Source organism: Galeopterus variegatus, unplaced genomic scaffold (genome assembly GCF_000696425.1).
Source record: "Galeopterus variegatus unplaced genomic scaffold, G_variegatus-3.0.2 Scaffold1088, whole genome shotgun sequence".
Taxonomy (NCBI): Eukaryota; Metazoa; Chordata; class Mammalia; order Dermoptera; family Cynocephalidae; genus Galeopterus; species Galeopterus variegatus.
In genome coordinates this window covers 114,554-126,999 of record NW_007727199.1, presented here as the reverse complement: position 1 = coordinate 126,999, position 12,446 = coordinate 114,554, and the positions used below count along the sequence as shown (strand labels likewise).

The window sequence follows — 12,446 nt, the reverse complement described above, 5'->3', positions numbered from 1 at the left end:
TGGCGCCGGTTCCGGGGCGGGGGTGGGGGCGAACCGTCCTGCAGGTGAGGGGGCGGCAGAGCTGTCCAGCTCCCGGGCCCAGCCGGCTCCAGTGCCTGGCGTGTGTGCTTGTGCGTGCGTGCATGCGTGCGCCTTATTTTTAGTTAGGATTTGGAGAACCACGTTTGGTTATTTAAAAAAAAAATTTTTTTTTTTAAATTTTGCTGTTTTAAAATTGACTTGTTGGGGAATGGAAGCGCCGTTTAATCTTTCCTGCAACTACTTCCCTCCCCATCCTCGTGCATCTCTAGATTCCTCCTTCTTTTCCTGTCATCCCCTCTTCCCCAACCCTGCCAATTGCCTGCCTCATTGCTCCAGTTCTCCCTCACGCTGGACCAGTCTGTGCTGATGAGCTTGCAAGGTCACTGCCTGGGGAGGGGGAGGAGGGGAGGAGAGTCTCCTGTTGTGCTCACGTCAGCAGAGATGTCATATCGTTCTCCGGTTCCTGTGGTTTTACTATGAGATCCTGCCCAAAACGAGAGACGAATCCAAAGGGTATGTTAACATGGCCACTGTAGGCTGAAAAGGCCTGTGAATTCTAAATCTGCGTCTGGAGTGGATGGTGATGTAAGACTTCAGATAGGTATGCATTTTGAGTTTGATGCCTTTGAAATATATGAAGATAGGAACCAGGGGCTCCCTGTTAGTAAATATGGTTGAGGCAGAGTCTGAGCCTGGTTGGTTATGAAGACAGAGTGTGAGTATAGGTGGTGTGAGAGGATTTAGAGTCTTTGTGGGGAAAGAGAGGAGAGAATTGAGAAGAAAAGCCTTGGTTATCTCTGTAATCTCAATAACTGAAGACAGTGGCTATTGATGAGATATTGTGACTAAAAACCTATCCTATCACTCGTTAGCTAGGATATTCACAAGATCTCAGTGTTCTTGTGGCTTTGGAAAGAGATGAGGACTGTACAGCATGCTAATGATTTGAGATTTATCAAATAGTTCTCCGTGGAAAGGGGCTGGGATCCTTCTAAGGCTAGAGAGGACCAAAGCCTATTATATTAGATGTTTCAGGCCTGATCTTTGAAATTTTGGCTATAAAGGGCTCCTGGTTTTCTATGTAAACAAACCATAGATTTCAAGGCTTAGCTTAGAACTCTGGTCCTGTAAATTCTGTTTTCCTTTAAGATTTAAGAGTTAGAGCTCAGCTCTGTAATAGTGTACCACCTTCCACCGTATGTTCATGATTCTGTAGTGGTTGGGAGAACCAAAAGACTGGGTTCATTAAGCGGTGCTGATGCCTAGAAATGAGTATATGGACGCTCAGGAACTTGGGGTAAGGAGATATTTCTATTAAAAGCCAAAATTAGGACAAATTGCAAACTAAAGACAGATGGGGGAAGAAGATAACCTAATTCTTAGCAGGTGCTGTCAGTGGGAGGAAGATGGTGTCCCCAGGTTCAAGGAGAGTGAATTGTTATGGACCCTGGCTGACTCTGGAGTAGCAGCTGCTAGCACTGTGTGGTCACCAATCAGGGGGAGGGGCTGTGGCTCTGCTATAAATAGTGCTGGGAGCCAGAGTCGCTATGGAGACAAACTGAATCCTATTATCTGCAGGTCCTCTATTGGGAGCTAGGGAAAAGAGAGAGCAGTATTTTGAGGATCTGAGAGGTGTTACAAATAGGTCTTGTTTATTATAAAGTAGGAGAGAAAGAAGATAGAACTTCTCATTACCTAAACCAAATGGGGCCTTAAGCATACAGTGAGTGTGCACGTCTATATGGAAGTGCATGCAGCAGCAGATGAGGGAGTGGTGTGTGTGTCTATAGTGTAATGGTGTTCTCTGTGTATACAGTGAACAAGGTCTTAGTGTGGCCAAATGCAGAGTGCAGAGGTAGAATCCTGAGTATTGGAAGTAACCCTGTGGTGGAGTGAAACATTTTATTTAAAAAAGTGTATGGGGACCCAACAGGAAATAAATTATAATTAAGATCATGTAAGCTTTTCCTAATTTTAGAACTGCAGTTTAGAAATTCCTCTGAGCACTTCTCCCTGTCCTTGTGGAAATCCTAGTATTTCTGAGTCAAATTCATAATTTCTGTAATATGTAGTAGGACAAGGCCTCATCTGTGTGTTCATAGTCCTGATTCCGATCCTGAGACCAGAACAGAGGAGAAAGACTATGATTCAGCACCAAGGGCAGAGCTAGTAGTAGTAGCCATTGAACTACTAGAAGGGGGAGAAAAGTGGTTCAGATGAGGCAGTTGGAGCATGGGCATTCTTCACTTGAGATCACATGAGGTGGAATAGCCAGCTGTTGTTATTGTCTGAGTGCAGTTAACTAGACAGTCTATATGGTAGTTTCACATCAAGCTGAATGCAGATTGTTGAAACAGAATAATTAGGTTTCCATCTAGACCTAGAAGTGCAGATTAGTGCTGGTCGAAGAGTCTCGTTTGATGCTGATCTACCCTGGAGTGGTCCTGAAAGTGAATTAATTTTTATCATCATAATGACTTGAGTCCAGATTGGACCGCCTAGGTTTGTTATTTAGAAACAGAGCCCTAGGGGTGAGGCTGGAAAGAGGATGAGGAAGTGAGCCATCATTATTTGTCCTACTTCTTGACATTTGACTCTGTGAGCTCATAAGCCTGTGCACTAGGGTAGGCAAGTGTCAAGTTCTCCTATCTATAGCACTAAAGTGGAAGACCTTCTAACCTGTGCCCCTGGCTGGGATGAAGTTGAGAGGGATGACTTATCAGTCCTTTTTTCCTGTTAGACTTGGATTTTCAGATAATATCAGAATTCCTTCTGGGAACACTGACTCCTCGTTCGGTGCTCTGAAGATTCTCTGAGATGAACTGATGACTTGGAACCATGGTGCAAAAGAAGAAGTTCTGTCCTCGGTTACTTGACTATTTAGTGATCGTAGGGGCCAGGTAACCAAAAAGAGACTTATTTTTGTCTTGTCATCTGGGATGGCCACAAAATCTGCAGTTATTCCCCTTCCCTATTTCCATGTTGCTTTGCTTTGCATATCTCATTCTTCTCCTGTTGTTTTACCCTGGTGGGAGCATTGGTGCCAGGAGAGAAAACAACACTGTCAGGTGGATTAAGAGTATTGGTCTGGACAGAGACAGCAAAACTCTGCTGTTAACTGCATCTTTGTGATCTTGAGCAAATATACTCTTTATACCCTTTTCTTATTTTGTAAAAAGGAGAAGTACCTTGTGCTCCTTCTCTACCTATATGTGCTCTTTTGCTAATACGTCAGCTAAATCACCTTGAAAGGTGCTAATCATCTTAAGGTATTAGTGATCTCTTTTTCTTTTTTTTTAAAGATGACCAGTAAGGGGATCTTAACCCTTTACTTGGTGTTGTCAGCACCAGGCTCTCCCAAGTGAGCCAACTGGCCATCCCAATATAGGGATCCAAACCCATGGCCTTGGTGTTATCAGCACCACACTCTCCCAAGAGAGCCACGGGCCAGCCCTATTAGTGATCATTTTTAAAAAAAAATTTTGTTTGTTTTTTGGTGGCTGGCTGATAAGGGGTTAGTGACAATTTTATTGTCGAAATTTTCCTTTCATTTCAGGATAGGTGTCTTCATGACAGTGCACATTTCATTTAGCCCACCAGCTAAGCGTGGCAAGAAGTACCCATATTTTCTAAGGTTGTACTAGGTTACTTTTTCCAAGATAACGTTTTGAACTCTGTTGACTGCGATTAAAATTTGATAGTGTTCTGTCCCTTCAGGCTGCTAAATTTGTCTTCATGTTCTTTAGGCACCCGAGCAGTGATAGTGTTGCCCAGACTCCTGAACTGCTACGGCGATACCCATTAGAGGATCACGCCGAGTTTCCCCTGCCCCCAGATGTGGTGTTCTTCTGTCAGCCAGAGGGCTGTCTGAGTGTGCGGCAGCGGCGCATGAGCCTTCGGGATGATACCTCTTTTGTCTTCACCCTCACTGACAAGGACACTGGAGTCACACGCTATGGCATCTGTGTTAACTTCTACCGCTCCTTCCAGAAGCGAATGCCTAAGGAAAAGGGGGAAGGTGGGGCAGGGTCCCGTGGGAAGGAAGGAACCCGTGCCACCTGTGCCTCAGAGGAGGTTGGCACTGAGAGCTCAGAGAGTGGCTCATCCCTGCAGCCTCCCAGTGCTGACTCCACCCCTGATGTGAACCAGTCTCCTCGGGACAAACGCCGGGCCAAGGGGGGCAGCCGTTCTCGCAACAGTACTCTGACATCCCTGTGTGTGCTCAGCCACTACCCTTTCTTCTCCACCTTCCGAGAGTGTCTGTATACCCTCAAACGGCTGGTGGACTGCTGTAGTGAGCGGCTGCTGGGCAAGAAACTGGGCATCCCTCGAGGTGTACAAAGGTACAGTTTGCTGCTGATGCTCAGAAGAGAGGGGAAGCATTTAGACATAAGGTATAATTGGTCTGTGAGGGGCATAGGAAATTTCCTCTATAGCCTGAGGTCCTTCAGACCTGTTAAAGCGTATTAAATTAGTCCTTACTAAGAAAAGAGTGCTGCAGAGTTAGACCTCCTATCATAATTGTGTTTGGAGTAATGCTGAGAAATTTGATGTTTTTTGGTGGGCAAGACAATAAGTCCTACCATGTATACATGTTTACACTTGTTCTTGCCCTTGTGTATACCCTCTGGTCCTATCTGAGCTCAAAGAGTGGGCTTTCCTAATGATACTCTTTTTCCAGTTGTCAGCATTATATCCTGTACAGTTATATTGGGTTGCAGTGGGGTATCAGCTCCTGATGCTGATGTGTCTGATTCTAGCTGTATGCCTCTCAGGGACACCATGTGGCGAATCTTTACTGGATCGCTGCTAGTGGAGGAGAAGTCAAGCGCCCTCCTGCATGACCTTCGAGAGATTGAGGCCTGGATCTATCGATTGCTGCGCTCCCCAGTACCTGTCTCTGGGCAGAAGCGAGTAGACATTGAGGTCCTACCCCAGGAGCTCCAGCCACCTCTGACCTTTGCTCTTCCAGACCCCTCTCGATTCACCCTAGTGGATTTCCCACTGCACCTTCCGTTGGAACTTCTGGGTGTGGATGCCTGTCTTCAGGTGCTAACCTGCATCCTGTTAGAGCACAAGGTAAGAGGGCCAGCTTTATAGACATTTCTAGGGAAAGAGCTTTGAAATACAGCAGAAGTTAGACTATGAGCTCTTTGAGGGCAAGTACTATGTCTTTTTCAATTTTTTTGTGTCTAGGAAGTAACATGATGCCAGGTATGCAGCACGTACTCAACAGATGTGGGTTGAATTAATGTACTGGTGTTATGTGGGATGTATTCAGAGGGTTTGCCACTTAGTTGAATTATCCTTAATTATACTGACCTATTTCTCTGGAAATATCAGTAGTTGTTTCAATGGGTGGTCCTGGGATGGGGAGCACAATAACTAGGAAGGTAAGGGAGTGATTTGAGGGAGGATTACTACAGTGCTTGGGTTAGGAAGTGGCAGGCATGGTGGAGCATGGGGCAGCGGTGATTATGGAAACTAGGCTGGAGATGTGGACATGGTGAAATAAGTTAAATTGAAATGTTGGAATCCATTTTCTAGTAAACCTTATTTGATGCTGTTGAGTGATCCTTATGGTATGGCTTATGGCAGGTGGTGCTGCAGTCCCGAGACTACAATGCACTCTCCATGTCTGTGATGGCATTTGTGGCAATGATCTACCCCCTGGAGTATATGTTTCCTGTTATCCCACTGCTTCCCACCTGCATGGCATCGGCAGAGCAGGTCAGTCTCAATGTGTCTTCCGGCTTCCTCAGCTGTATCTTCCTAGGGGAGGAGTCTCAATGCCCAGAGAAGTTGTAAGTCAGTACTGCTCCTCAGTCCCTTCTCGTAACTAATTCATCTATAAATTATGACTGATTTGAACTAATCTGATGGCAAAATCTATGCTTTTCATAGTTTTTATTTATCACAGTTAACAATTATAAATTATTGGCTACATCACTGCAGATCTTACATAATATATAGAAAACATACCATGTTACCTTTCTAAAATCTGAAAAACTATGAATTTTGAAATATGAGGGTACTTCAAAAAGTTCATGGAAGGATTCATATTATCTTTCAGTTCTATTTTTCCACAAACTTTTTGAAGTATCCTTGTACATCTAGCTTCAAGGGTTTTGGAAAAAGGATTGTGGATCTCCACTTCCTTATCTAGAAAAATTCTGACTTGATAAGTGCTCATGATGGGTTTTGTCTTTGTTTCTTATCCTCTTTATCCTTTCCACAGCTGCTCTTGGCTCCAACCCCGTACATCATTGGGGTTCCTGCCAGCTTCTTCCTCTACAAACTGGACTTCAAAATGCCTGATGATGTCTGGTTAGTGGATCTGGACAGCAATAGGGTAAGGTTCTAGACTGAGGCATTGGAGGGTCTAGAATAGTATTGTGTTCTAGAACGAATCCTTCAATGCTTGTTCTTCTCTATTACTACCAGAAAGATCCTGAATTGGTAGATGATTTCTGTTGTGAGATTCATTGAAAAAAAATTTTTAATGCTACTTTTACTTTATTGGCTGAATAAGCATTTGGTTAGAACTCAAAGAATTACAGGATTTAGTTTTGCCAGAATTAAGTGCTCCCCTGCATCTTCCAAAAGCAGTAGGGCAGTTGTGGTTGCAGGACTGTAACATACGGCGTAGATTATCCCTTAATGCTTTTCCTGAGGTGTAGTTTCCAGTAAGAAACTGTCTTTTAGTGCAGCCTTTAAAAAATTATATGAATATTTTGTAGTGTAAGTACATTTAAACTTTGGTAGGAAGCCCTTGTATATGTTCATTGTAAAACTTCAAAAAAATAAAATTGTGGGGCCGGCCCGGTGGCGCACTGCTACAGTGCGCCGCTTGGGAAGCGCGGCGGCGCTCCCGCCAAGGGTTCGGATCCCACATACAGACCGGTTGCTCACTGGCTGAGCAAGGTGCGGGAGCAACACCGAGGGTTGCGATCCCGTTGCCGGTCCCGGTCCGGTACGGGCACAACACTGAGGGTTGTGATCCGTTGCCGGTCACAAAAAAAGACAAAAAAAAAATAAAGGAAAAAAAAAATAAAATTGTGTAACGAAGAAAATAAAAACTGTAATCCTATTATCTAGAAATAATCACCAATAACATTTAGACATATTTCCTTTCAGATGTGTATGTATATCACGTGTGTGTGTGTGTGTGTGTATATATATATATCTTATACTGCGGGTATATAATGTATGTATTCACGTACATGTATGATACTACTATATATTTTTTTGTTGTTGTTATTTACCATTATGTAAGTGAAACTCCTGTGCAATTAATTTTAAAGTCATGCCTTTTATCTTTGGTGCAGGTGATTGCCCCCACCAACGCAGAAGTACTGCCTATTCTGCCAGAACCAGAATCTTTAGAGTTAAAAAAACATTTAAAGCAGGTAGGTGAAGAATGAAGGAAAGGAAGGGGAGTAATAGGTGCTGTAGGAAGATATCTGTTTTAAATACTAGTTTCCTTTCAAACTTCAAGTGGAGTAGATTTTCTTTGCTTCAAATGAGCTTAAGAGGTGTATCCCATTTTCGGGTGGCAGGGTAAATCTTAAAAAGAGCTTTTTGGATTCCTTCTAACTCATTGTATGCCCTGTCAGTCTCTAATGTTTATGATGCTACATAAAACAACCCTTCACTTTCTGTTCTTGTCAAGTCTGCCGTTCTTTACGGCCTTGGAGCATTCTCTCCATCTTGTAAGGTGGGAGATAGTAGTTTGGACAATCTAGCTCCCTTTATATTATCTTCTTGAATTGATCCTGAGGTCCCTATAGAATTGTTTCTTCAAAAATTCCTTCCTTTGAGTAATCCCTTATATCCATTTTTCATTGATTGATTTTCTTCTTCTGCATGCTGAACACAGTATCTGAAGGTAAAACATGACAAGCCTCCATTCCCTTCTCTTGTTATATGTGTTCTGTAGAACCACCAGTAGATAGTACTGTGTTTATTGTTAGGAATCTCTGCTGTCATTAGAACGGACTTCAGCAATCTTTTTCTGTGCTGTCTGAAGTACTTAGTAGTGCCTCTAGAAGATATCTGTTTGAATTTAAATAGGTCATTTTGTAGTATCCCTCTTGCTCTCACTTGCTTCATCTCTACTGATGTAATATATGTTGTTACTGCAGAGTCTGGTGAGGATTGCCAGTTGAGAAAGTTCTCTAGCTGTCTTCACTTGCTGTATTTTCATTCTTGATGATTGCTTTAGTTATGACTCATGAGATGGAGAAGTTGATATATGGAATTGTACTTTGTTTGTAGGAGCTAAGATCCTTGGGCTCACTGATCCTGTATTCTCACCCCTGATACTCAGTGTGTGGTCCATGGGCCAGTAGCATTAGCATCAGCTGGGCTTGTTAAAAAGTTCAGAATCACCTCAGATATATTGACTCAGAATCTACATTTTAACAACATCCCCAGGTGATTCCTATGCTCACTAACATTTAAGAAGCACTGCTGGTCTAGATCAGTGGTTTGTTCTAACTGCCCCCTGGAGCCTCTTAGGAGCCTCTTGGGTTGGGAGCATTGAGCATGAGAGGCTCTCTGATTCCTTATGTCCTTCAGAGAAGCTCTGTTTTTACATTTCAATTGTTTATATTTCCACAGAGATTTAAATTTTGAAAAACATTTTATGACTAAAATAAATTTGAAAACTATTGTTCTGGACTTTAGATTTGATCAAGTTATCTTGAGCTAAGGTTGACTTAAGATTGACAGCTACATAATTCAGACTATTTTCTAAAGGCTAAAATACTTGGAGGGCTGGCCAGTTTGCTCAGTTGGTTAGACCATGGTGCTGATAACACCAAGTCAAGAGTTTGGATCCCTATACTGACCAGCTGCCAAAAAAAAAGAAAAAGAAAATATTTGGATTCATATTTGAAAGGTGAAAGCTCTTAAATGGTTTAGTTACAATTTGCAAATCAGCACAGTTCTTTCTTGCAGAACTTTTTGATCATGGTGTGATGTAGATGACTTTAAGAAGGTGCTTTCCTAGTAGTTGAGATTGGCTAGCTGCCCAGGAATCTGCCTTATATGAGGAATTTCTTATTGTTCCACAGGCCCTAGCCAGCATGAGTCTCAACACCCAGCCTATCCTCAATCTGGAGAAATTTCATGAGGGCCAGGAGATCCCACTTCTTTTGGGAAGGCCTTCTAATGACCTGCAGTCCACACCTTCCACGGAATTCAACCCACTCATCTATGGCAATGATGTGGATTCTGTGGATGTTGCAACCAGGTAAGACCAAGCAGACTATACAATCATGAGTTCTTAAGTTGGTCTTTTAGTTCTCTCAGGGACATTTTGGCAGACTACTTCCCTGTTCCAGAGTTTCTTTATGTATAAAATGTATATGATATTTGGTTGTATTTTCCACCTTAGTAAAAGTAGAGAGAATAGTTGATCACACTCTCAGCATGAAGAGGGGGATTAATGATTCTTTAAGAAATTGCTCCTCTTGACATTGGAAGCCTGTTAAATGATAGCTTTGGAAGGTGGTCTAAGACCTTGGACGGTGGGAATCCTTATTCTACAGGGTACGGGTCTTGAACTATCTCACCATCCCCTTCTTTCTCAGAGTGGCCATGGTACGTTTCTTCAACTCTGCCAACGTGCTGCAAGGATTTCAGATGCACACACGTACCCTGCGTCTCTTTCCTCGGCCCGTGGTAGCCTTTCAAGCTGGCTCTTTTCTGGCCTCACGTCCCCGGCAGACTCCTTTTGCCGAGAAATTGTCCAGGACTCAGGCTGTGGAGTACTTTGGGGAATGGATCCTTAATCCCACCAACTATGCCTTTCAACGAATTCACAACAGTGAGTCCACCTGTCCTCTGCTCTGCCCCGGCTTCTGCCTTTGTCCTCCTGATAGCTCTTCCTCTTGCTTTTTCCTTTACCGATCTCTGACCTGCTCTTTCCATTCCTGTTTTGCTTTAGACTTTTTTCTCCCTTTCGTTTATATGTTGCTTGCCTTTTTTCCTTGCTGCCAACTCTATTCCTTTTCCTCGTTGGGTAGATATGTTTGATCCAGCCCTGATTGGTGACAAGCCAAAGTGGTATGCTCATCAGCTGCAGCCCATCCACTATCGAGTCTATGATAGCAATTCCCAGCTGGCCGAAGCGCTGAGTGTGCCACCAGAGCGTGACTCTGACTCTGACCCTACTGATGACAGGTGAGCAGTCCCTTATGGCAGCAAAATGGTCTTTAAGGTAAAGAGGCTGTCACTAGCCCTTCTTTAGCAAGTAGGAGACAAAATCTCATGGGATTTAGCTATCAGTCTTTGAAGCCTTGGATTATATTTTGATTTTTTTTTTTTTGGGCTCCCTTATTTTATCTTGTTCCCTGGCCTTGAATTAAGAGTACTCCCTGTTTTATTTTTTCTAGTGCTGATTCTTTTCCCTGCCTCTTTCTGTTCACTTTTGTTATGCTCTTCACTCTACAGTGGCAGTGATAGTATGGATTATGATGACTCGAGTTCTTCTTACTCCTCCCTTGGTGACTTTGTCAGTGAAATGATGAAATGTGACATCAATGGTGATACTCCGAGTAAGTGTACTTGGGGAGATTGGTCAGCTCTGGGTAGGGGCTGGGGTTCAGGCCTGGGAGTGTCTGTACCTACCTCCCTTGGGTTTCAGGAGATGTGGACCCTCTGACGCATGCAGCACTAGGGGATGCCAGTGAGGTGGCAATTGATGAGCTGCAGAACCAGAAGGAGGCAGAGGAGCCTGGTGCAGATGGTGAGAATTCTCAGAACAACCCCACGCTGCGTTCCAGCTCCAGCACCACGACCAGCAGCAGCCCCAGCACTGTCATCCATGGAGCCAACTCTGTACGTGAGGACGTGGAGGGGTGGATGAGTGGGAACCATGGCTTGGGACATGGGCCTCATCTCTATTAGAAAGCCATGATGTAGCTATTTGCTTCTTTTTTCATGATCTATCCATCTTCATATCCATAGGCCCTAGTGCTTAGAGCCTATGAGATGCAGTTTTGATCCCAGAAGGAGGTCATTGGAGTTTGTTAAGGGTGTAGCTAAGATCCCTCTTGCGTAGTTTGTGAAGACAGAGAACAAGGGTGCCATAGAGATCTTTTCCCACACATTCCTTAGGCTAGGAATCTGACAGGCCTGGCCTGGCCTTGCCAAACTGAAAATATGGGAAGGCATTACTGGGTACCAGGTGACCATTTTTTATTTAATATGGCTTTTAGGAACCTGCTGACTCTGAAGAGATGGATGATAAAGCAGCAGTAGGCGTCTGCAAGCCCCTCCCTACTGTGCCTCCCAGCATTGGAAAATCGGACATGGACAGGCGTCAGACAGAAATTGGAGAGGGGTCAGTGCGCCGGCGAACCTATGACAATCCATACTTCGAGCCCCACTATGGCTTTCCCCCTGAGGAAGATGATGATGAGCAGGGGGAAAGTTACACTCCCCGATTCAGCCCACATGTCAATGGCAATCGGTGAGAGCCTGGGAATCCCTTCTAGATAGGTGACTGAAGGACCTCACTACAGTGGACCCTGGGCGACGGTTAATCAGAAAGTCTAAGAAGTCTGAATGCTCTCGTGGTCCTGCCATCTCCAGAGGGTGGTGCTTTGATCTTGGGGTCTAGACATTATGGGAAGGGAGCAGTGACTGCAGTGTAGTATAAGGCCCACAGTCCCAAGATTAGGTACCCCTGCCTGGGGCTCATAGGTGCCACTGTGCATTCAAGGGCTCAAAAGCTGCTGCGGCCCAACAGCTTGAAACTGGCAAGTGACTCAGATGCAGAGTCAGACTCTCGAGCAAGCTCTCCCAACTCCACCATCTCCAACAACAGCACCGAGGGCTTCGGAGGCATCATGTCTTTTGCCAGTAAGTGCCTTAAGCTCTCTCATTCCTGTTCTCCCATTTTCTCTATAGTGAGGCCTGATTATGGGAAAATGTTGCTTAGAACTTCAGATGTTGGGCTAGGTTGGCATTATCAAGCCCCAATTCAGATCATTTGGGTGATACTGAATACAGTATTTTTAGGTGTGGTCAATAAAGGTCAGGGACGATTAGTCATTATCTTTATACCTTGAGGTTTTACTCTATTTCAGGTAAGAGGGCTCATGTTCAACCGAAAAATAAGCATTAAATTCAAAATAGCACACTTGAATGTATATTTTGTGCAAATATTCTTGTCAAATTTGACTTGGGTATATGTGAGAGTACTTCAAAAAGTTCATGAAGGGCCAGCCCGTGGTTCACTTGGGAGAGTGTGGTACTGATAACACCAAGGCCACAGGTTCGGATCCCTATATAGGGATGGCCGGTTAGCTCACTTGGGAGAGCGTGGTGCTGACAACACCAAGTCAAGGGTTAAGATCCCCTTACTAGTCATCTTTTTTTTTTTTTTTTTTTTTTTTTTTTTTTTTTTTTCCATG

The 12,446-nt window shown here is 44.0% G+C and overlaps 1 protein-coding gene across 6 annotated transcripts in view; it reads left to right on the top strand.

Annotated features, from left to right (window-relative positions):
* MADD (MAP-kinase activating death domain) overlaps window positions 1–12,446 on the top strand; it is a 40,175-nt gene that overhangs the window by 972 nt on the left and 26,757 nt on the right. For 3 of the 6 annotated variants that reach the window (XM_008574685.1, XM_008574687.1, XM_008574686.1), the window contains exons 2-14: window positions 2,762–2,921; window positions 3,768–4,364; window positions 4,797–5,100; window positions 5,620–5,751; window positions 6,260–6,373; window positions 7,350–7,430; window positions 9,099–9,277; window positions 9,618–9,853; window positions 10,053–10,209; window positions 10,480–10,583; window positions 10,673–10,866; window positions 11,247–11,500; window positions 11,753–11,892. In XM_008574685.1, the coding sequence (XP_008572907.1) occupies window positions 2,860–2,921; window positions 3,768–4,364; window positions 4,797–5,100; window positions 5,620–5,751; window positions 6,260–6,373; window positions 7,350–7,430; window positions 9,099–9,277; window positions 9,618–9,853; window positions 10,053–10,209; window positions 10,480–10,583; window positions 10,673–10,866; window positions 11,247–11,500; window positions 11,753–11,892 (2,554 nt within the window). In that variant the 5' untranslated portion in view covers window positions 2,762–2,859. The remainder of the gene's footprint in view (window positions 1–2,761; window positions 2,922–3,767; window positions 4,365–4,796; window positions 5,101–5,619; window positions 5,752–6,259; window positions 6,374–7,349; window positions 7,431–9,098; window positions 9,278–9,617; window positions 9,854–10,052; window positions 10,210–10,479; window positions 10,584–10,672; window positions 10,867–11,246; window positions 11,501–11,752; window positions 11,893–12,446) is intronic. The other 3 variants (XM_008574689.1, XM_008574688.1, XM_008574690.1) reach the window with 1 other exon arrangement.